The sequence below is a fragment of the Oncorhynchus mykiss genome, chromosome 25 (assembly GCF_057628025.1).
Source record: "Oncorhynchus mykiss isolate SJ-2025 chromosome 25, ASM5762802v1, whole genome shotgun sequence".
In the NCBI taxonomy this organism is placed as follows: Eukaryota; Metazoa; Chordata; class Actinopteri; order Salmoniformes; family Salmonidae; genus Oncorhynchus; species Oncorhynchus mykiss.
In genome coordinates, this window is record NC_143046.1 from 90,469,687 (window position 1) to 90,492,601 (window position 22,915).

The following is a 22,915-nucleotide window of genomic DNA, read 5'->3' on the forward strand; positions in this document are numbered from 1 at the left end:
TTTTTTCCCGCACACCAAGCGAGGAGGGTTTTTGTATTGGGATGTCGAGTTTGGTCAACTAAAAAAATAAAATAATATGTAATGGCTTATTTGCTGGGTGAAGTTTATTTGATCGAATATAAGTTGCTTAGGTTGTTACGAGTGAACTGATATAAATGGGACACGTGACACACCGCCAACATTGATTAACATAAAAAAACAACAACATTTATATCGAAGTTGTGCGTTAAAGGACGTGTATTTCCATTGTCAGAGCGGCCACTCGAAAATCTGGTCAATATAATGGATAATATGTGAGCACAATCATGAGCGATGAATTAGAACAAGGCGAACCTTAACCAGCGTTCTAGTACCGGGTCGTAGTAGAGAATAATGAGTATCTTGTGACCCTAAAAAAAAAAAAAAAAAAAAAAAAAAAACACACATAATACTATACACATCTTGTATTAATTTGCATGGTGACAAGGTTTTAATATAAACTTTAATCCCAGAATAAACAGCAAAAAAATGCATACAATAATGTAACAAAGAAATTACAACACAGATCCACTTTACTGTACATTAGATGCTGTCCTTATTTCCTGCTAAACAAACAACAAAAAATATGCAATGCAGGATAATTTAACAATACAAAAACATGTTGTCTGTAGAATAAATTACTGGGTGAGTGGGCCTAGTCTGGCCTCACAGGCTGTGTTTAACTTGCACTGTGTCAGTGTAGGGGAGGGGGAGGGAGGGGGGGGTGTCAAATTAATTATCTTGGGAGGTGGTGGCAGAAACTAACATAAAAAGCCTCACAGTGACACATAATAATGCATTTAGCAAATCTGACAAATTATCAGACTGCCCCTGTGTCAATACTATTATAGATAGGTGTCAATGGCAGACTGACTGACTCACTGGGCCAAGTGACATCCCAAATGGAGTGCACTACTGTTGACCAGGGCCCATAGGGTACACTACCTTTTGGGCCCTGGTCAACAGTAGGGCACTACCCTATGGGCCCTGGTCAACAGTAGTGCACTACAGAGGGAATAGGGGGCCATTTGGCAAAGCCGTAGAGTTTATTAGCGGCTGCATGGCGGTGCTCAAAATGAAGGAACATAAAAGTGTTGTACATAAATATAGGATCTGATGGATCACTTCATTTGACTCCATCAATGGCTGCCTCGGTGAAACCCCTCCCCTCGGTGAAACCCCTCCCCTCAGTGAAACCCCTCCCCTCAGTGAAACCCCTCCCCTCAGTGAAACCCCTCCCCTCGGTCATTCCATTTTGGATCTCTCCATCTTGGTTTTCAGAATTTCCTGGGGACAAAAAGCGAGAGAAACATGTGTCTCTGTTGAATGATAGTAACACAAAATATAACTTTTGACTGAGCTTTATTTTTTTGTATTTTTTAAAAAAAATAGACAAAAAATGTGACCGGCAGTCATTAGAGACATTGGGGCGGAAGGTAGCCTAGTGGTTAGAGTGTAGAGGCGGCAGGTAGACTAGTGGTTAGAGTGTAGAGGTGGCAGGTAGCCTAGTGGTTAGAGTGTAGAGGAGACAGGTAGCCTAGTGGTTAGAGTGTAGGGGTGGCAGGTAGCCTAGTGGTTAGAGTGTAGAGGCGGCAGGTAGACTAGTGGTTAGAGTGTAGAGGTGGCAGGTAGCCTAGTGGTTAGAGTGTAGGGGTGGCAGGTAGGGGTGGCAGGTAGCCTAGTGGTTAGAGTGTAGAGGAGGCAGGTAGTCTAGTGGTTAGAGTGTAGGGGCGGAAGGTAGCCTAGTGGTTAGAGTGTAGAGGCGGCAGGTAGCCTAGTGGTTAGAGTGTAGGGGTGGCAGGTAGGGGTGGCAGGTAGCCTAGTGGTTAGAGTGTAGGGGAGGCAGGTAGCCTAGTGGTTAGAGTGTAGAGGTGGCAGGTAGCCTAGTGGTTAGAGTGTAGGGGTGGCAGGTAGCCTAGTGGTTAGAGTGTAGAGGCGGCAGGTAGCCTAGTGGCTAGAGTGTAGAGGTGGCAGGTAGCCTAGTGGTTAGAGTGTAGGGGGGCAGGTAGACTAGTGGTTAGAGTGTAGGGGGGGCAGGTAGCCTAGTGGTTAGAGTGTAGGGGTGGCAGGTAGCCTAGTGGTTAGAGGCGGCAGGGTAGCCTAGTGGTTAGAGCGTTGGACTAGTAACCAGCAGGTAGCCTAGTGGTTAGAGCATTTGGCTAGTAATCGAAAGGTTGCAAGTTCAAATCCCCAAGCTGACAAGGTACAAATCTGTCGTTCTGCCCCTGAACAGGCTGTTCCTAGGCCGTCATTGAAAATAAGAATTTGTTCTTAACTGACTTGCCTAGTTAAATAAAGGTAAACATTTTAAAAAAGAGAGAAGTTCCTTATTTACCTCCTCTTCGTCAAGCATTACTGGGAGGGCTCTGTAGAGGGAGACAGAGAGAGAGGGAGACAGAGACCGAGAGAGAGGGAGACAGAGACAGAGAGAGAGGAAGACAGAGATAATTGCTTATTTGTTCATGTATGATTTTTTTAAATGTACAGTACCAGTCAAAAGTTTTAGAACACCTACATCATTCAAGGTTTATTTTTTTATTTTTTTTTATTTTACATTGCACAATAATAGTGAAGTCATCAAAACTATGACACATATGGAATCATGTAGTAACCAGAAGTTTTAAACCAAATCAAAATATTTTATATTTGAGATTCATCAAAGTAGCCACCCTTTGCCTTGATGACAGCTTTGCACACTTGGTATTCTCTCAACCAGCTTCACCTGGAATGCTTTTACAACAGTCTTGAATAAGTTTCCACATATGCTGAGCATGCTGGTTAAGTGTGCCTTGAATTCTAAATAAATCACTGACTGTCACCAGCAAAGCACCCCCACACCATCACACCACCTCCTCCATGCTTCACGGTGGGAACCATGCAGAGATCATGCGTTCACCTACTCTGCGTCTCACAAAGACACGGCGGTTGGAACCAAAAATCTCCAGTTTGGACTCATCAGACCAAAGCACAGATTTCCATCTGGTCTAATGTCCATTGCTCGTGTTTCTTGGCCCAAGTAAGTCTCTTCTTCTTAGTGGTGTCCTTTAGTAGTGGTTCCTTTGCAGCAATATGAGCATGAAGGCCTGATTCACACAGTTGATGTTGAGATGTGTCTGTGTCTGTATTTATTCGGGCTGCAATCATCGGAGGTGCATCAGTGAACTCTAATGAACGTATCCTCTGCAGCAGAGGTAAGGGTTCCCGAGTGGCGCAGCGGTCTAAGGCACTGCATAGCTACAGACACTGATTCGATACTACAGCCCCACAGGGCGGCGCACAATAGGACCAGCGTCGTCCGGGTCGTTGGGGACGTCATTGTAAATAAGAATTTGTTCTTAACTGGACTTGCCTAGTTAAATCAAATCAAAACTCTGGGCCTCCCTTTCCTGTGGCGGTCCTCATGAGAGACAAATTCAGCATTGATGGTTTTTTTGCGACTGAACTTGAAGAAAACTTTCAAAGTTCTTAATTTTCCAGATTGACTGACCTTCATGTCTTGAAGTAATGATGGACTGTCATTTCTCTTTGCTTATTCGAGCTGTTCTTGTCATAATATGGACTTGGTCCTATTTGGTAAAAGACCATCATTTGTATTTATTTAACTCTGCAAGTCAGTTAAGAAAAATATATTATTTACAATGACGGCCTACCAAAAGGCCTCCTTGCAGGGATGGGATCATTTATTATTATTATTATTATTTATTTATTTTAAATATAGGACAAAACACACATCACGACACTACATAAAGAGAGACCTAAGACAGCAACACAACATGGTAGCAGCACAAAACATGGTACAAACATTATTGGGCACAGACAACAGCACAAAGGGCAAGAAGGTAGAGAGACAACAATACATCACGCCAAGCAGCCACAACCGTCAGTAAGAGTGTGGAGATAGAACGGTCCAGTTTGAGTGTTTGTTGCAACTCGTTCCAGTCGGTAGCTGCAGCGAACTGAAAAGAAGAGCGACCCAGGGATGTGTGTGCTTTGGGGACCTTTAACAGAATGTGACTGGCAGAAGGGGTGTTGTATGTGGAGGATGAGGGCTGCAGTAGATATCTCAGATAGGGGGGAGTGAGGCCTAAGAGGGTTTTATAAATAAGCATCAACCAGTGGGTCTTGCGACGGGTATACAGAGATGACCAGTTTACAGAGGAGTATAGAGTGCAGTGATGTGTCCTATAAGGAGCATTGGTGGCAAATCTGATGGCCGAATGGTAAAGAACATCTAGCCACTCAAGAGCACCCTTACCTGCCCATCTATAAATTATGTCTCCGTAATATAGCATGGGTAGGATGGTCATCTGAATGAGGGTTAGTTTGGCAGCTGGGGTGAAAGAGGAGTGATTACTATAGAAGTAACCAAGTCTAGATTTAACCTTAGCCTGCAGCTTGGATATGTGCTGAGAGACGGACAGTGTACCGTCTAGCCATACTCCCACTTACTTGTATGAGGTGACTACCTCAAGCTCTCTAAACCCTCAGTGGTAGTAATCACACCTGTAGGGGAGAGGGGTATTCTTCTTACCAAACCACATTACCTTTGTTTTGGAGGTGTTCAGAACAAGGTTAAGGGCAGAGAAAGCTTGTTGGACACTAAGAAAGCTTTGTTGTAGAGCAATTAACACAAAATCCAGGGAGGGGCCAGCTGAGTATAAGACTGTATCATCTGCATGAGCTATGTTGTTGATGTAAATTGAGAAGAGCGTGGGGCGTAGGATCGAGCCCTGGGGTACTCCCTTGGTGACAGGCAGTGGCTGAGACAGCAGATGTTCTGACTTTATACACTGCACTCTTTGAGAGAGGTAGTTAGCAAACCAGGCCAAAGACCCCTCAGAGACACCAAATACTCCTTAGCCGGCCCACAATAATGGAATGGTCTACTGTATCAAAAGCTTTGGCCAAGTCAATAAAAATAGCAGCACAACATTACTTAGAATCAAGGGCAATGGTGACATCATTGAGGACCTTTTAAGGTTGCAGTGACACGTCCATAACCTGAGCAGAAACCAGATTGCATACCAGAGAGAATAATATAGACACCCACCCCTACCTGGTCACAACACAACTAATTGCCTCAAACACATTAAGAAGGAAAGAAATTCCACAAAATGAACTTTTAACAAGGCACACCAGTTAATTGAAATGCATTCCAGGTGACTACCTCATGAAGCTGGTTGAGAGAATGCCAAGAGTGTGCAAAGCTGTCATCAAGGCAAAGGGTGACTACTTTGAAGAATCTCAAATATATTTTGATTTGTTTAACACTTTTTTGGTTACTACATGATTCCATATGTGTTATTTCATAGTTATGATGTCTTCACTATTATTCTACAATGTAGAAAATAGTACAAATAAAGAAAAACCCTGGAATGAGTAGGTGTGTCCAAACGTTTGACTGGTACTGTATATAATTATTAACCTTCTAGCATATATTCATATACATTGCTTTAGAAGCAATGACAACCACTATTCATGCCAATAAAGCATTTATTGAATTGAGAGCAGAGAGGTGACCAGTTATACAGTATAATGAACATAGCAGTAACTTGGGCCAATACATCTTCAACATTTTCATTTCTTTCCTACTCACACATCAGCAACAGTCGTGGGAATGTTCTCCTCAACCCATTTCAGGTCTTCGTCCTGAGAACAAGAGAAAGGATACGTTCATTTATTGGGATATACGCAAAACAGTGTCTTGAATCAGATTGGACTGTGAAAAGATGACTAAGTTAAGTCATCGGACCCCAACCAAGGATCATCAAAAAGCAGTGCTATAAATTCTCGGACAACCCGACAACCCGAAGATTCCTAGATGCCCTTCCAGACTCCCTCCACCTACTCAAGGATGTCCGAATATAAAAATCGGTTAACCACCTAACTGAGGAACGCAATTGAACTTTGCGTATTACCCTAGATGCAGTCGCACCCCTAAAAACAAAAAACATTTGTCATAAACTAGCTCCCTGGTATACAGAAAAAACCCAAGCTCTGAAGCAAGCTTCCAGAAAATTGGAACGGAAATGGTGTCACACCAAACTGGAAGTCTTCCGACTAGCTTGGAAAGACAGTAAGGCAAGGGCTGATTTCAAGGTTTTACTGCTAACCTACAAAGCGTTACATGGGCTTTCTCCTACTTATCTCTCTGATTTGGTCCTGCCGTACATACCTACACAAGACGCAGGCCTCCTAATTGTCCCTAGAATTTCTAAGCAAACAGCTGGAGGCAGGGCTTTCTCCTATAGAGCTCCATTTTCATGGGATGGTCTGCCTACCCATGTGAGAGACGCAAACTCGGTCTCAACCTTTAAGTCTTTACTGAAGACTCATCTCTTCAGTGGGTCATATGATTGAGTGTAGTCTGGCCCAGGAGTGTGAAGGTGAACGGAAAGGCTCTGGAGCAACGAACCACCCTTGCTGTCTCTGCCTGGCCGGTTCCCCTCTTTCCACTGGGATTCTCTGCCTCTAACCCTATTACAGGGGCTGAGTCACTGGCTTACTGGGGCTCTTTCATACCGTCCCTAGGAGGGGTGCATCACTTGAGTGGGTTGAGTCACTGATGTGATCTTCCTGTCTGGGTTGGCGCCCCCCTCGGGTTCGTGCCATGGGGGAGATCTTCGTGGGCTATACTCAGCCTTGTAAGTTGGTGGTTGAAGATATCCCTCTAGTGGTGTGGGGGCTGTGCCTTGAAAAAGTGGGTGGGGTTATACCCTGCCTGGTTGGTCCTGTCCAGGAGTATATAGTCGGACGGGGCCACAGTGTCTCCCGACCCCTCCCGTTTCAGCCTCCAGTATTTTTGGCTGCAATAGTTTGTGTCGGAGGGCTAGGATCAGTCTGTTATATCTGGAGTATTTCTCCTGTCTTATCCGGTGTCTGTATGCTCCCTCTAATTCTTTCTCTCGGAGGACCTGAGCCCTTGGAGCCCTAGACACTGTTGATTTTGTTGCTGCAGACATGCCCAAAGTAATTACCCCTCTGGGATATTATATATATATATATATATATGTTTATATTGAATTGGACTCGCCGCCTCACTGAGTAGTTTTGAATTGAATTGAATGGACTGACCTCTTTACTGAGTAGTTTCTGTGACTGGGATCCATTAGTCTCAGCCTTGGTGCCTCTCATCTTCATCCCCTCTGGAACAGAAATGTGGAGTTAGATGCAGGGCCTTCAGAAAGTCTTCATACTCCTTGACTTATTACACATTTTGTTGTGTTACATCCTGAATTCAAATGGTTTAAATCAATTTTTTTCTCACCAATGTAATTTAAAAAAATATATATATATATATATAATTCATTTTGAATTCAGGCTGTAACACAACACTTTCTGAAGGCACCGGAGAGACCAGATTCGGGGTCATTTCAGGAAGTACACTGAAATTCCAATTCTCCTCAATGCTTTTCAAATAGGAAAATGTGGAATTGGGTTTACTTTCGGAATTGACCCCCAACCCCGCTAGACTGGAGTTGACCCCCAACCCCGCTAGACTGGAGTTGACCCCCAACCCCGCTAGACTGGAGTTGACCCCAACCCCGCTAGAGATCCCTATTGTCATATATTATATCAATACAGCAGGAAATCCTAACGTTAAACTGGTTAAAGTCTTTCACCAAAGGCTTCATTCAGCATGGGTTCCTTGGCGTCATCCTCCTCATCGTCTTCATCGATCAGAGGGGAATGGGAGAACCTGCGAGAACACAACACAGCCTCAGACAGGTGCTATATACTATTGTATATTACTACACTGTTACTATTGTAATGTATACACTTCCTATTAGATATGTATATATTAGAAGTGTTATTACAAATGACCTCTGTCCTCTATGAAAACATTAGTCTGTTAAAAAAAAAAATGTTGACCTCTGACCTCTGGCTGTTGGCGGAGGGTCGTAGCAACACCATGATGACCAGGAGGATGGTGGAAAAGAGGAGGCGCCAGAAGGCATCGTCTACCCACAAATCCCTCCAACCCTGAGACACACAGTGGCAGAGACAGAGACAGAGACACGGTCTTTTAAAAACACAAGACAACAGCATAATCAAGCATCATTTGTTTAGAATATGTAGCTATACACTGAGCAAAAATAAATAAATAAAAAAACACGCAAACTGCAACAATTTCAAACGATTTGAAGTTCATAAGGAAAATCAGTAAATTTTTTTAAATTCATTAGGCCCTAATCTATGGATTTCACATGACTGGGAATACAGATGTGCATCTGTTGGTCTCAAAAACTTTTAAAAAAAATTACAAATAATTAAAACAAGTAGGTGCGTGGATCAGAAAGCCAGTCAGTATCTGGTGTGACCACTATTTGCCTCATGCAGTGGGACACATCTCCTTCTCATAGAGTTGATCAGGCTGTTGATTGTGGCCTGTTGGAATGTTGTCCCACTCCTCTTCAATGGCTGTGCGAAGTTGCTGGATATTGGCGGGAACTGGAACACACTGTTATACACGTCAATCCAGAGCATCCCAAACATGCTCAATGGGTGACATGTCTGGTGAGTATACAGGCCAGGGAAGAACTGGGACATTTTCAGCTTCTAGGAATTGTGTACAGATCCTTGCGACATTGGATCTCATGCTGAAACATGAGGTGATGACGGTGGATGAATGGCACGACAATGGGCCTCAGGATCCCGTCACGGTATCTCTGAGCATTCAAATTGCCATCGATAAAATGCAATTGTGTTCGTTGTCCGTAGCTTACGCCTGCCCATTCCATAACCCCACAGCCACCACGGGGCACTCTGTTCACAACATTGACATCAGCAAACCGCTCGCCCAAACAACGCCATACACAGGCCAGTTGGACGTACTGCCAAATTCTCAAAAAAATATGTTGGGAGGCGGCTTATGTTAGAAAAATGTACATTCTGGCAACAGCTCTGGTGGACATTCCTACAGTCAACATGCCAATTGCACGCCATCTCATGCTCCCTCAAAACATTTGTGCTATTGTGTTAGGGTCTTTTGATTGTCCCCCAGCACAAGGTACACCTTTGTAATGATCATGCTGTTTAATCAGCTTCTTGACATGCCACACCTGTCAGGTGGACGTATTACCTTGGTAAAGGAGGATATAACACTAACAGGGATGTAAAACTAATTTGTAGACAACATTTGTTTTAGAGAAATACGATTTTTTGGAACGTATGGAACATTTTCTGGGATCTTCTATTTCCTGTTCCTGGGAAACATGGGACTTTGTTTTTTGTTCAGTGTAAAATCTACCAACTCACCGTCTGGCAGTCGACCAGCTTAAACACTTTGGTCGTCCAGATGATGAAGATAATAGAAGCTACGGGAACAAAACAAAGTGAAAAGATAAAATAAATAACTTAGCATTTATTCAATAAGTCAATATTGAGATTACAGTACCCGAGTACAACAAAATTCATATGAAATTGAAAAGCTGTGCCTTTCATACCACTGTGACATTAAAAGCATCCATCAATAATTCCCTTCAACTCACCCAGAACAGAGAAGATGAGTGTGTTGGTGAAATGCTGATACAGAGACAGCTTCACCACGTTCCTACGCAGCTTCAGAAGACGAGTGGTCTGGGACAAGCTTATGAAGATCCACCACATCACACAGGAGTCAATGAGAGAGAGACTCAGGTTAGCCACCAGGGCTACGGTCCCATAGAAACCCTGAAGAGACAGAGAGACAGAGAGAGACAGAGAGAGAGAGAGAGACAGAGACAAAGAGACAGAGACAAAGAGAGAGAGAGAGACAGAGAGACAGAGACAAAGAGACAGAGACAAAGAGAGAGAGAGAGAGATTAACAGGACAGAGAAAGCGAAAGAGAGCGAGAGAAAGAGAGAGACAGAAAGAGAGAGAGGGAGAGACAGAGAAGGAGAGAGAGAAAGGTAGAAAGAGAGCGAGAGAAAGAGACAGAGAGACAGAAAGAGAGAGAGAGAGAGAGAGGGAGAGACAGAGAGGGAGAGACAGAGAAGGAGAGAGAGAAAGGTAGAAAGAGAGCGAGAGAAAGAGACAGAGAGACAGAAAGAGGGAGAGAGAGAAAGGTAGAAAGAGAGAAAGAGAGAGAGAGAGAGAGAGAGAGAGAGAGAGAGAGAGACAGAGAGGGAGAGAGAGAAAGGTAGAAAGAGAGCGAGAGAAAGAGACAGAGAGACAGAAAGAGAGAGAGAGAGAGGGAGAGACAGAAAGAGAGAGTGAGAGAGGGAGAGGTAGAAAGAGAAATAAAAATATTGAGGACAGAGGGACAGTTCAAAGAATGAGAGGTGCATCCAAACTTCACAAGGTGTCTCAAAGTGATCTAGATGAGAAGTGTAGTGATGACACTCGATGAGAAGTGTAGTGATTGCACTCGATGAGAAGTGTAGTGATTGCACTCGATGAGAAGTGTAGTGATGACACTCGATGAGAAGTGTAGTGATGACACTAGATGAGAAGTGTAGTGATGACACTCGATGAGAAGTGTAGTGATGACACTCGATGAGAAGTGTAGCGATTGCACTCGATGAGAAGTGTAGTGATTGCACTCGATGAGAAGTGTAGTGATTGCACTCGATGAGAAGTGTAGTGATTGCACTCGATGAGAAGTGTAGTGATTGCACTCGATGAGAAGTGTAGTGATTGCACTCGATGAGAAGTGTAGTGATTGCACTCGATGAGAAGTGTAGTGATTGCATTCGATGAGAAGTGTAGTGATTGCACTCGATGAGAATTGTAGTGATTGCACTCGATGAGAAGTGTAGTGATTAATCCAAACTGTAGCTACTCACTCCTGTGACGCGCAGCACTCCCTCCACGGAGGAGAAGAGCAGGTAGAGCAGGCCTACTGCTGCTAGCCGGTGGACTGTGGTGCCCAGCCTGGGTCTGCGAGAGACAGAGCAGGAAAACAGGGAAAATCAGGGCCTGAACTCACAAAACAGTCTCAGAGTACAGATCTAGGATCAGCTCCCCCAACCCCCCTTTTGTTTTAGATCACACTGGAAAAAAATGGGGGTCTGATCCTCGATCAGCGCTTTTACTCGGAGACGCTTCGTGAATACGTGCCCAGATGTGTGGTCAAAGCTAGGCCATAAAACCAGGGTGTTGGTGTGTGTGTGTGTGTGTGTGTGTGTATTAGTATCCTCATGGGTATGGGAAATCCCCAGAAGTCCCCACAAGGATAGTAAAACCTGCGCTGTGTGTGTGTGTGTGTGTGTGTCACAACTCCTTGTACATGTAAACACTGTACAAGATTGTAGTGTGAGGGAATCCTCCATTAATGTTAGGGTTAGTTTCTTTCGTACCATCATTGTCTCATTGGTGAAATTAGCATTATGACAATATATTGAATTAAATCATTCAAAAACCCTTTATTTAATGCAATTGCAGACAGAAGTTGACAACAGGAACAGGAACAGAGCACGTATATTTCCGAGTAAGTTCTGCGTCAAACAAAAAAAAAGTCTCAAGTTATTTTTTATAAAACCCAATAGTCCCGCCTTCGTGATGTCACTGACCACCTTTTTACTCCCGAGACCAAAACCCTGTATCCATGGCGATACAAACAGAGAGTTTCAAATGTTTATTTAAAAGCTAGGCAATAAAATGTCCCCCTCCCCAGAACGTTGATTTATTGTTGAATGTCTAACTGGTCTTATCTCCCACACTCCCCTGCAGAGTTCTGTCTCAGTCGCACATTACGAGAGAGAGCGAGAGGAGAGAAACTGTGGAACAATTCCAAAACTATATAATGAATATATATATTGTTCATCTATAGTCTAGGACCCTATAAAATGTAAGTCTTATAACCTCTCCTTCTATTAATATAACATAAGCAATTATTAATTAATTAATAATAATAATAATAATAATTAACTAATCAATTATTCAAATACATCAAACACCTGTACCGCCCCAAATCGTGAGCGCTAGGTGAATCCTCACACCATACAGTCGGTAGGTGATGGACAATGACAACAGTTCAGTTCTGAACCCATAGAATAGTGTAATCACAGTCAGTCTTCATATTGTACGCTTTCCAAATGACACTCTATTCCTTTAAAACATAGTGCACTACTTTTGACCGTGGGACCCTAGTTCACTATGACCTGACACCAGACCTCAGTTCTGAACCCATAGAATAGTGTAATTCATATTGTACGCTTTCCAAATGACACTCTATTCCTTTAAAACATAGTGCACTACTTTTGACCGTGGGACCCTAGTTCACTATGACCTGACACTGACCCTAGACCTGACACTAGACCTCAGTTCTGAACCCATAGAATAGTGTAATCACAGTCAGTCTTCATATTGTACGCTTTCCAAATGACACTCTATTCCTTTAAAACATAGTGCACTACTTTTGACCGTGGGACCCTAGTTCACTATGACCTGACACTGACCCTAGACCTCAGTTCTGAACCCATAGAATAGTGTAATTCATATTGTACGCTTTCCAAATGACACTCTATTCCTTTAAAACATAGTGCACTACTTTTGACCGTGGGACCCTAGTTCACTATGACCTGACACTGACCCTAGACCTGACACTAGACCTCAGTTCTGAACCCATAGAATAGTGTAATTCATATTGTACGCTTTCCAAATGGCACTCTATTCCTTTAAACATAGTGCACTACTTTTGACCGTGGACCCTAGTTCACTATTAAAAAGGGGAATAAGTATGACAGGATGAACTCACTTGACGATGCCGTAGCCCAGACTGACTATGAGCACCAGGATGCGAGCCAGAGATCTCTTCAGAGCAGACAGCAACTCGGCAAAGATGACAGCACCTTGGACTGTAGAAGCAGAACATTTAACAGCATTATTATTATTTACAGATTTACAAAAAGAGAATGACCATGATGCAACTCTCCATCAAATCAACCAATCGACATACCAAAAAACATTTTTTTTAAATGACAGTGCATTTCAAAATAAGAGCGTGAATTTAACCGACCATAGTCTCCTCTGTAGCGGATGCTCTGGTACTCGGAGTAGAAGACGGCCTTCTCCAGCATGCCCAGGATGATCACTCCTCCGATCCAGAACTGGATCCTCAACAGATCTTTCCAGTAACAGGCCGACCAGAAGAGCCAGAGCGCCCCGAAGAACACATACACTATACACATCACCATGTAGAACTGGGGAAGAACAAACACATCACCATGTAGAACTGGGGACCCTAGACCTGACACTGACCCTAGACCTGACACTGACCCTAGACCTGACACTGACCCTAGGCCTGACACTGACCCTAGGCCTGACACTGACCCTAGGCCTGACACTGACCCTAGGCCTGACACGGACCCTAGGCCTGACACGGACCCTAGGCCTGACACTGACCCTAGACCTGACACTGACCCTAGGCCTGACACGGACCCTAGGCCTGACACGGACCCTAGGCCTGACACTAGACCTGACACTGACCCTAGGCCTGACCCTAGACCTGACACTGACCCTAGACCTGAAACTGACCCTAGACCTAACACTGACCCTAGACCTGGCCCTAGACCTGGCCCTAGACCTAACCCTAGACCTGACCCTAGACCTGACCCTGACCCTAGACCTGGCCCTAGACCTGGCCCTAGACCTGACACTGACCCTAGACTTGACCCTAGACCTGGCCCTAGACCTGACCCTGACCCTAGACCTGGCCCTAGACCTGACACTGACCCTAGACCTGGCCCTAGACCTGACACTGACCCTAGACCTGACACTGGCCCTAGACCTGACACTGACCCTAGACCTGGCCCTAGACCAGACCCTAGACCTGGCCCTAGACCTGACACTGACCCTAGACCTGGCCCTAGACCAGACCCTAGACCTGACACTGACCCTAGACCTGGCCCTAGACCTGACACTGACCCTAGACCAGACCCTAGACCAGACCCTAGACCTGACCCTAGACCTGACACTGACCCTAGACCTGACCCTAGACCTGACACTGACCCTAGACCAGACCCTAGACCTGGCCCTAGACCTGACACTGACCCTAGACCTGACCCTAGACCTGACACTGACCCTAGACCAGACCCTAGACCTGACCCTAGACCTGACACTGACCCTAGACCAGACCCTAGACCAGACCCTAGACCTGACCCTGACCCTAGACCTGGCCCTAGACCTGACACTGACCCTAGACCAGACCCTAGACCAGACCCTAGACCTGACCCTGACCCTAGACCTGACCCTAGACCAGACCCTAGACCAGACCCAGTATACAGCATTCATTCTCCTGTTATCTTATGTTTCTCTTATTTCTTGTGTACTGTTTTCCCAGTTACACTATTTTGATATTGAATGCTGCACTGTTGGGGCGGGCTGAAACACACCATCATAAGAGGCCAGTCTGCAGGGGAGGAGTATTCACGAGGCCCCTTCATCTCCACGGTCACTGTAAATACACAGACAGGCAGTCAGAGACAGGCAGTCAGAGAAAGGCAGTCAGAGACAGGCAGTCAGAGACAGGCAGGGCAGTCAGAGACAGGCAGGGCAGTCAGAGACAGGCAGGGCAGTCAGAGACAGGCAGGGCAGTCAGACACAGGCAGGGCAGTCAGAGACAGGCAGGGCAGTCAGAGACAGGCAGGGCAGTCAGAGACAGGCAGGGCAGTCAGACACAGGCAGGGCAGTCAGACACAGGCAGTCAGAGACAGGCAGGGCAGTCAGAGACAGGCAGGGCAGTCAGAGACAGGCAGGGCAGTCAGAGACAGGCAGGGCAGTCAGACACAGGCAGGGCAGTCAGAGACAGGCAGGGCAGTCAGACAGGCAGGGCAGTCAGACACAGGCAGTCAGACACAGGCAGTCAGACACAGGCAGTCAGACACAGGCAGTCAGAGACAGGCAGTCAGAGACAGGCAGTCAGACAACGTCCAATTTCTCATCGCTCTGCAGACAGAAGGGATCTTCAATGACGAAGCACTAAGTCAAAAGGGCCTATGTTCATATTAGAGAGTGTCAGTTACGGTAATACTGACTGATAAAGGCCAAGTTTCCCTGGACATCATTAGGCTCCTCCTCCTCTGCTCCAGGGCGCCCCCCGCTGGCATCTCCACGCTGCTGCGGCTGTACCTTCACTATAAACAGGTAGGGGCTGTCGGACCAAGCCTTGGCCACCGCACCAATATCCTTCAAGGGGACACATGACAAGACACTTCGAACGCATCCCAAATAGCACCCTGTTCCCTATTTTAGACAGTGGTGGGGGGGGAAGTACCCGATTGTCATACTTGATTAAAAGTAAAAGACACCTTAATATAGAATGACTCAAGTCAAAGTGAGTCACCATACGGACACGCCTGGAACCCAAATGGATGACGTCGCGCAATTGAGAGTCGAGTGTGGAGTTAAAATAAATTAGTTTAAATATTATATAAAGTTTAAATATTATATAATAATATAATAATATAATATAATATATTAAATAAATATATTAAATATATTATAATATATTAAATATTAAATATAAATATAATATATTAAATATTATTATATTATATTTAAAGTTTAAATATATTTAAGTATCAAAAGAAAATGTAATTGCTCAAATATACTGAAGTATCAAAAGTATAAATCATTTCAAAATTCCTTATATTAAGCACACCAGATGGCACCATGTTCTTGTTTTGTTTAATATATGGATAAGAAGGGGCACGCGCCAACACTCAGACATGTGTGTTTAGTTGAGTCCACCAGATTAGATGCAGTAGGACCAGAGATGTTCTCTTGATAAGAGTGTGAATTAGACCCTTTTCCTGTCCTACTAAAAGCATGCAAAATGTTACGAGTACTTTTTAAGGTTTCAGGGAAAATGTACGGGGTAAAAAAAAGTACATTATTATTTTCTTTAGGAATGTAGTGACATAAAAATAAGTTGTCAAAAATATAAAATGATAAAAGTACAAATACCTCAAAAAACTACTTACGTAGTACTTTCAAGTATTTTTGACTTAAATACTTTACACCTGTGTACTTAGTACTTAGTCCACTACTTTTGACCAGGGTCCATATGCTGCCATTTCAGAAACACACTTTCAAATGCAAAACACATTTAGAAACAGGCATGACTATGTACAACCTGTTTACAGATATCTTATAAAACAGAGTTCTGATTGGCTTACCGGCTTTTCCAGCCACCCCTGCGGAGCACTCTGATTGGAAGGCCTGCCTTCCTCGCTCTAAACAACAGAGTAACAGTGAGTATACAGATGGGTTTGGGTCCATTTGATTTCAATCACTTTTTTGACCGTACCTCTTGATCTGAACAAAACATTCTCTACATATTTGCCCACGGACAGAAACACCTTATTTACATAAGTATTCAGACATTTTGCTGTGAGACTCGACATTGAGCTCAGGTGCATCCTGTTTCCATTGATCATCCTTGAGGTGTTTCTACAACTTGATTGGTGTCCACCTGTGGTAAATTCAATTGATGGGACATGATTTGGAAAGGCACACACCTGTCTATATATGGTCCCACAGTTGACAGTGCATTTCAGAGCAACAATCAAGCCATGAGGTCAAAGGAATTGTCCGTAGAGCTCTGAGACAGGATTGTGTCGAGGCACAGATCTGGGGAAGGGTACTAAAACATTTCTGCAGCATCGAAGGTCCCAAAGAACACAGTGGCCTCCATCATTCTTAAGTGGAAGAAGTTTGGAACCACCAAGACTCTTCCTAGAGCTGGTTGCCCAGCCAAACTGAGCAATCAGGGGAGAAGGGCCTTGACCAAGAACCTGATGATCACTCTGACAGAGCTCCAGAGTTCCTCTGTGGAGATGGGAGAACCTTCCAGAAGGACAACAATCTCTGCAGCACTCCACCAATCAGGCCTTTATGGTAGAGTGGCCAGATGGAAACCACTCCTCAGTAAAAGGCACATGACAGCCTGCTTGGAGTTTGCCAAAAGGCACCTAAAGTACTCTCAGACCATAAGATTAAAAGATTTAAAGACTTCATTGTAGCAGATAAAGGAACGGAGGTACCAAGATGTAACTATTTGACCTGAATGCCAAGCGTCACGTCTGGAGGAAACCTGGCACCATCCCTACGGTGAAGCATGGTGGTGGCACCATCCCTACGGTGAAGCCTGGTGGTGGCAGCATCATGCTGTGGGGATGTTTTTCAGTGGCAGGGACTGGGAGACTAGTCAGGATCAAGGGAAAGATGAACGAAGCAAAGTACAGAGAAATGCTTGATGAAAACCTGCTCCAGAGCGCCCAGGACCTCAGACTGGGGTGAAGGTTCACCTTCCAACAGGACAATAACCCTAAGCACACAACCAAGACACCACAGGAGTGGCTTCAGGACAAGTCTCTGAATGTAACAGAGTGGGCCAGCCAGAGCCCGGACTTGAAACCGATCAAACATCTCTGGAGAGACCTGAAAATAGCTGTTCAGCGACACTCCCCATCCAACCTGACACCTTGAGAGGATGTGCAGAGAAGAATGGGAGAAACTCCCCAAATACAGGTGTGCCAAGCTTGTAGCGTCATACCCAAGAAGACACAAGGCTGTAATCGCTGCCAAAGGTGCTTCAACAAAGTACTGAGTGAAGAGTCTGAATACTTAAGTAAATTTAAAAAAAAATGTTGTTGCTTTGTTATTACAACAGTTTTTGCTTTGTCATTATGGGGTATCATGTGTTATTTTATTTTAGAATAAGGCTGTAACGTAACAACACTTTTCTTTTAAAATCAAAAGGTGTCTGAATACAATAATATAATACCTGTGGGCTGACGAGGGGTTGATAGGGGCTGAAGTCTGTGTAGTACACCTGGAAGGAGGAATGGAGGCGGGGGAGGGGATGGGGGGATGGGGGGCAGAGATATAATACATCAACCAAGAATTATAAGTCAGTGTATGGCAACCCCCCCCCCCCCCCCCCCCCCCCGCCCCCTCACACACCCCAACCCCAACAACAACAACAACAACAACAGAGCCGACCTTGGGTAGTAAAAGAGTCGAGCAGTTGTCGAAGTACATGTATCCCTGGCTGTAGAAGCCACTCCAGTCCTCCTTCAGCATGTGATCCAGACCAAACATAGTCAGTGCCTTGTTGTCCTACAGGAAGTAGAAACAGAAACAGGAGTATGTCTCTTCTAATGTAGAAATGATGGTGTCTAATTCTTTACAGGCAACACACTATTTTGTGGTTCCGTTATTACAACATTAATGTGATGGCACAGTTGGATATGTCGTACTGTTTCTCTGTGTGCTATGTGTGGTTCGTGTGCAGGGTTTATGACGAGTCAGCCTGTGAGAATGGGGAGAAGAAGAAGGGATTGTACTCACTGGAGTATTAAAGACTTCATTGTAGCAGATCGAGGAACGGAGGTACCAACTGATGTTGAAGGCCAGGGTGGAATCACATAGAGCCAAGTCGCCCTGGACTGGAGGAGGAGAGGAGAGTCAATGGCAGAAACACAGGGAAAGAGAGGTGGTGGGGAGGGGGGGGGGGGGAGTGGAAAAGTGTAAGGCCCCGTACCAAGTGTTTGTAGTGAAATGAAGGATACTGGGAGAAACACAGCCGCGTGGTCAGGCTGTGTTCAAAATGGAACTATATTCCCTATACAGTAATAGTGCACTATTTTTGACTAGGGAGCGGATAAGGAACAGGGTGCCATTTCAGACTAAGCCCACGAGTAAAGTCAGTTGCACGACAGGAGTAACAGGAAAACCCTGTTTAACTACAGCCGTCAAATCAAATCTTTTTGGGCCTTTTAAGCAAATGATCTTCGTTTTGTCGTCGTCCAAGGTTCATTACTTACATGTCATGAAGATGGTTGTGTTGGCGTACAATGTCTTCCTGAAGACGGCATTTTGTGACTAAAGAAACGAATAGATCAAGTTACCATGGCAGCAAGCACCTTGGACAACCTCTTACCAACTATGTGCCAGTAAGAGAAGGTTTTATGTAAACACTTGTCATGGTTGTGCAATACAACATCAGACAACTAGCTAGTTGGAAAGTTACCTAGCCTTAGTCTTGCTAGCAGTATTATCTCAACTTTAAGAAATAAGGAAACTAGCTATATACACATATTCCATTCACTACCAGACCTTACACTGTAGATATATATATATATATAAATAACAGTATTGTCAGGTTATTGAGGACACAACTGAGTCTTCTCGGCTCAAGGAGTAACGTTAGTAGCAAATCATCTGTGGTAGCTAAGTTAGTAGCCTATCTTCCCAGATAATGTGATGTAATATTGATCATGAAAACAAATCAGACCAGTGTAACGTTAGCTTCAGTACATACACTGGTGTCTGAATCGTCGAAAACCTTCATATTACATCTGTCAACCCAGGATTTAATTTACTTCCCTGGGCTTGACTGTTGTACTTCAAAAAGCCTGCTGGCTAGGCTAGGCTACCTACTGCAGCTGCTATTGAAATACTGTCATGCTACAACACACACACACCACACCACACCACACCACACACACACCACACACCACACACCACACACCACACCACACACACACCACACACCACACACCACACACCACACACCACACACACACACCACACACACACACACACCACACACACAGGACAGTCGCATGTAACTCACTGAGTTGATGTCGACATTCCACAAGGACACTTCTGCCCCGATCCCTGGACGCAAAATTGAAATAAAAAACAACAAACATGACAAAAACACCGTGACATCTGGCATATTTTTTTTTTTTTTCAATTTAATTTGTGTACGAAGCAGTTCCGCAGTCAGTTCCGGGGCCCGGAGTCTCTGTTGGGTGAAGGAGAGGCTTCACGGACGCGCGCCTGGTACCCGGATGGATGACGTCGCGCAATTGAGAGTTGTCTGTGGAGACGAATAGATACCGAATAATAAAGGATAAATGAAAATCTATTGTGTTAATGGGAAAAATGTAATCAATAAATGTTTTTTTTAAATGATAATATATATTTTTTAACGAATACAAAAATAATTCAAAATAATAAACTAATATATTTTTAAAAAAACACTTCCTTGTTTTCTATAAGGAGTTCGAGCAGTACATTATTAAAACCATTCTACATTCTACCAATAAAGTAAAGCTGTTGAAACAATCAATACGTGTATGTCTTTGGTCTTTGTATAATCTGTCATTTGTTGTATCCCCCCTAGCATATGTTGTCTGTTTTATACTGACGTTTTCTGCAATTATAAAAAATAATAATAATAAAATAATAATACAAATGAAAGACAGTCGGTTGAGTCAGTCGTCCTGATAAACCCTTTCCCATCTAGTCTATGGGGGCGGCCGGGTAGCCTAGTGGTTAGAGCGTTGGACTAACCGGAATGTTGCAAGCTCAAACCCCCGAGCAGTCAAGGTCTATCTGTTGTTCTGCCCCTGAACAGGCAGTTAACCCACTGTTCCTAGGCCGTCATTGAAAATAACAATTTGTTCTTAACTGACTTGCCTAGTTAAATAAAAAATTAATAAAATATGATAGCAACTACTAGCGAATTATTATCGAAATGGCAAAGGAAACGATCGTGAGGTAAAATAAATATTCGCTTTATGATGTGCAAAGTGACTTGGAACGGCATTTGACAGTAGCAGTATTTTTTATGATCCAGCAGATGGCAGTAAAGCACCTTCGATAACTGAGCAGCACAAACGATTAGGGGTCCATCAGGTTTAGGCTTGAGATCCAAAGGACTTGATTACAGACAGGTAGTCTAGTGGTCAGGACATTGGGCCAGTAAACTCAACGGTTGCTTTGGTTCGAATCCCCACGCGGACAAGGCGCTGTCAATATCCCCTTGAGCAAGTCCCCTTAACAAATTGCTCTTGTAAATTGAGCAGATTGAGTGCAATTACTCAGTGCTGAAGCCATTACAACCTCTGTACTCTGCTCACCAAACTATCAACACAAAGTGCTAAACTACATGTAAAATATATCGCCAGATTTGGATTACGTTGCCTTGGATATAAATCAACACAAACAACACTATAGATCTGGTGAAAAAAACACACACACTTGAAGCAAATGTAAACATTTAATTAAACCGATTTAAAGAGCAGTTGAACACGAGTTCGATGAGGGGGATAAAGCCGATATCTGGCAGCCTGGCAGAGCTGGATTGTTGCCTACAGCAAAGGAACTTCCCCTAATGTATTCTGTAGAGAGAGAGAGAGAGAGAGACAGAGAGAGAGAGACAGACAGAGAGAGAGAGAGAGACATAGAGAGACAGACAGAGAGAGAGAGAGAGAGACATAGAGAGAGAGAGAGAGAGAGACATAGAGAGACATAGAGACATAGAGAGACATAGAGAGAGACAGATAGAGAGAGACATAGAGAGAGAGACAGAGAGAGACAGAGAGAGAGAGAGAGGGAGAGAGAGAGACATAGAGAGAGAGAGACATAGAGAGAGAGAGACATAGCGAGACAGCGAGAGACAGAGAGAGAGGGAGAGAGAGAGAGAGAGACAGAGACACAGAGAGACTGAGTGGCTGGACTGGGTGAATGGTCTGGATAGGACTAAGTGACTGGACTGGGTGAATGGTCTGGATAGGGCTGAGTGACTGGACTGGGTGACTGGACTGGATAGGACTAAGTGACTGGACTGGGTGAATGGTCTGGATAGGGCTGAGTGACTGAACTGAGTGACCTGACTGGATAGGGCTGAGTGACTGGACTGGGTGAATGGTCTGGATAGGGCTGAGTGACTGGACTGGATAGGGCTGAGTGACTGGACTGGATAGGGCTGAGTGACTGGACTGGATAGGGCTGAGTGACTGGGCTGGGTGACTGGACTGGATATGGCTGAGTGACTGGACTGCATAGGACTGAGTGACTGGACTGGGTGAATGGTCTGGATAGGGCTGAGTGACTGGACTGGATAGGGCTGAATGACTGGACTGGGTGACTGGACTGGATGGGGCTGAGTGACTGGACTGGGTGACTGGACTGGATAGGGCTGAGTGACTGGACTGGATAGGGCTGAGTGACTGGACTGAGTGACTGGACTGGGTGAATGGTCTGGATAGGGCTGAGTGACTGGACTGGGTGAATGGACTGGATAGGGCTGAGTGACTGGACTGGATAGGGCTGAGTGACTGGACTGGGTGAATGGACTGGATAGGGCTGAGTGACTGGACTGGGTGAATGGTCTGGATAGGGCTGAGTGACTGGACTGGATAGGGCTGAGTGACTGGACTGGATAGGGCTGAGTGACTGGACTGGGTGACTGGACTGGATAGGGCTGAGTGACTGGACAGGATAGGGCTGAGTGACTGGACTGGGTGAATGGTCTGGATAGGGCTGGGTGACTGGACTGGATAGGGCTGAGTGACTGGACTGAGTGACTGGACTGGGTGAATGGTCTGGATAGGGCTGAGTGACTGGACTGGATAGGGCTGAGTGACTGGACTGGGTGAATGGACTGGATAGGGCTGAGTGACTGGACTGGGTGAATGGTCTGGATAGGGCTGAGTGACTGGACTGGATAGGGCTGGGTGACTGGACTGAGTGACTGGACTGGGTGAATGTCTGGATAGGGTCTGAGTGACTGGACTGGATAGGGCTGAGTGACTGGACTGGGTGACTGGACTGGATAAGACTAAGTGACTGGACTGGGTGAATGGTCTGGATAGGGCTGAGTGACTGGACTGGATAGGGCTGAGTGACTGGACTGGATAGGGCTGAGTGACTGGGCTGGGTGACTGGACTGGATATGGCTGAGTGACTGGACTGGATAGGACTGAGTGACTGGACTGGGTGAATGGTCTGGATAGGGCTGAGTGACTGGACTGGATAGGGCTGAATGACTGGACTGGGTGACTGGACTGGATGGGGCTGAGTGACTGGACTGGGTGACTGGACTGGATAGGGCTGAGTGACTGGACTGGATAGGGCTGAGTGACTGGACTGAGTGACTGGACTGGGTGAATGGTC

The 22,915-nt window shown here is 44.9% G+C and overlaps 1 protein-coding gene across 2 annotated transcripts; it reads right to left on the reverse strand.

Annotated features, from left to right (window-relative positions):
- Positions 1-467: 467 nt before the first annotated feature.
- LOC110506013 (Golgi-pH regulating cation channel) lies at positions 468-19,832 on the reverse strand. 2 transcript variants are annotated; one of them, XM_090221463.1, is made up of 19 exons: positions 19,584-19,832; positions 18,772-18,829; positions 18,296-18,393; positions 17,948-18,064; positions 17,730-17,777; positions 16,120-16,176; positions 14,977-15,127; positions 14,335-14,396; positions 12,960-13,143; positions 12,699-12,798; positions 10,786-10,879; positions 9,510-9,690; positions 9,277-9,335; positions 7,898-8,001; positions 7,641-7,717; positions 7,093-7,163; positions 5,615-5,667; positions 2,354-2,384; positions 468-1,305 (listed from the first exon to the last, which is right to left on the reverse strand). In XM_090221463.1, exons 1-19 carry the CDS (start codon positions 19,686-19,688, stop codon positions 1,264-1,266), a joined length of 1,692 nt encoding a protein of 563 aa, XP_090077589.1. In that variant the 5' UTR covers positions 19,689-19,832; the 3' UTR covers positions 468-1,263. The 2 variants fall into 2 exon arrangements, with proteins under 2 accessions (XP_090077589.1, XP_090077590.1); XM_090221464.1 differs by lacking the exon at positions 19,584-19,832 and adding an exon at positions 19,269-19,561.
- Between the last annotated feature and the right edge of the window lie 3,083 nt (positions 19,833-22,915).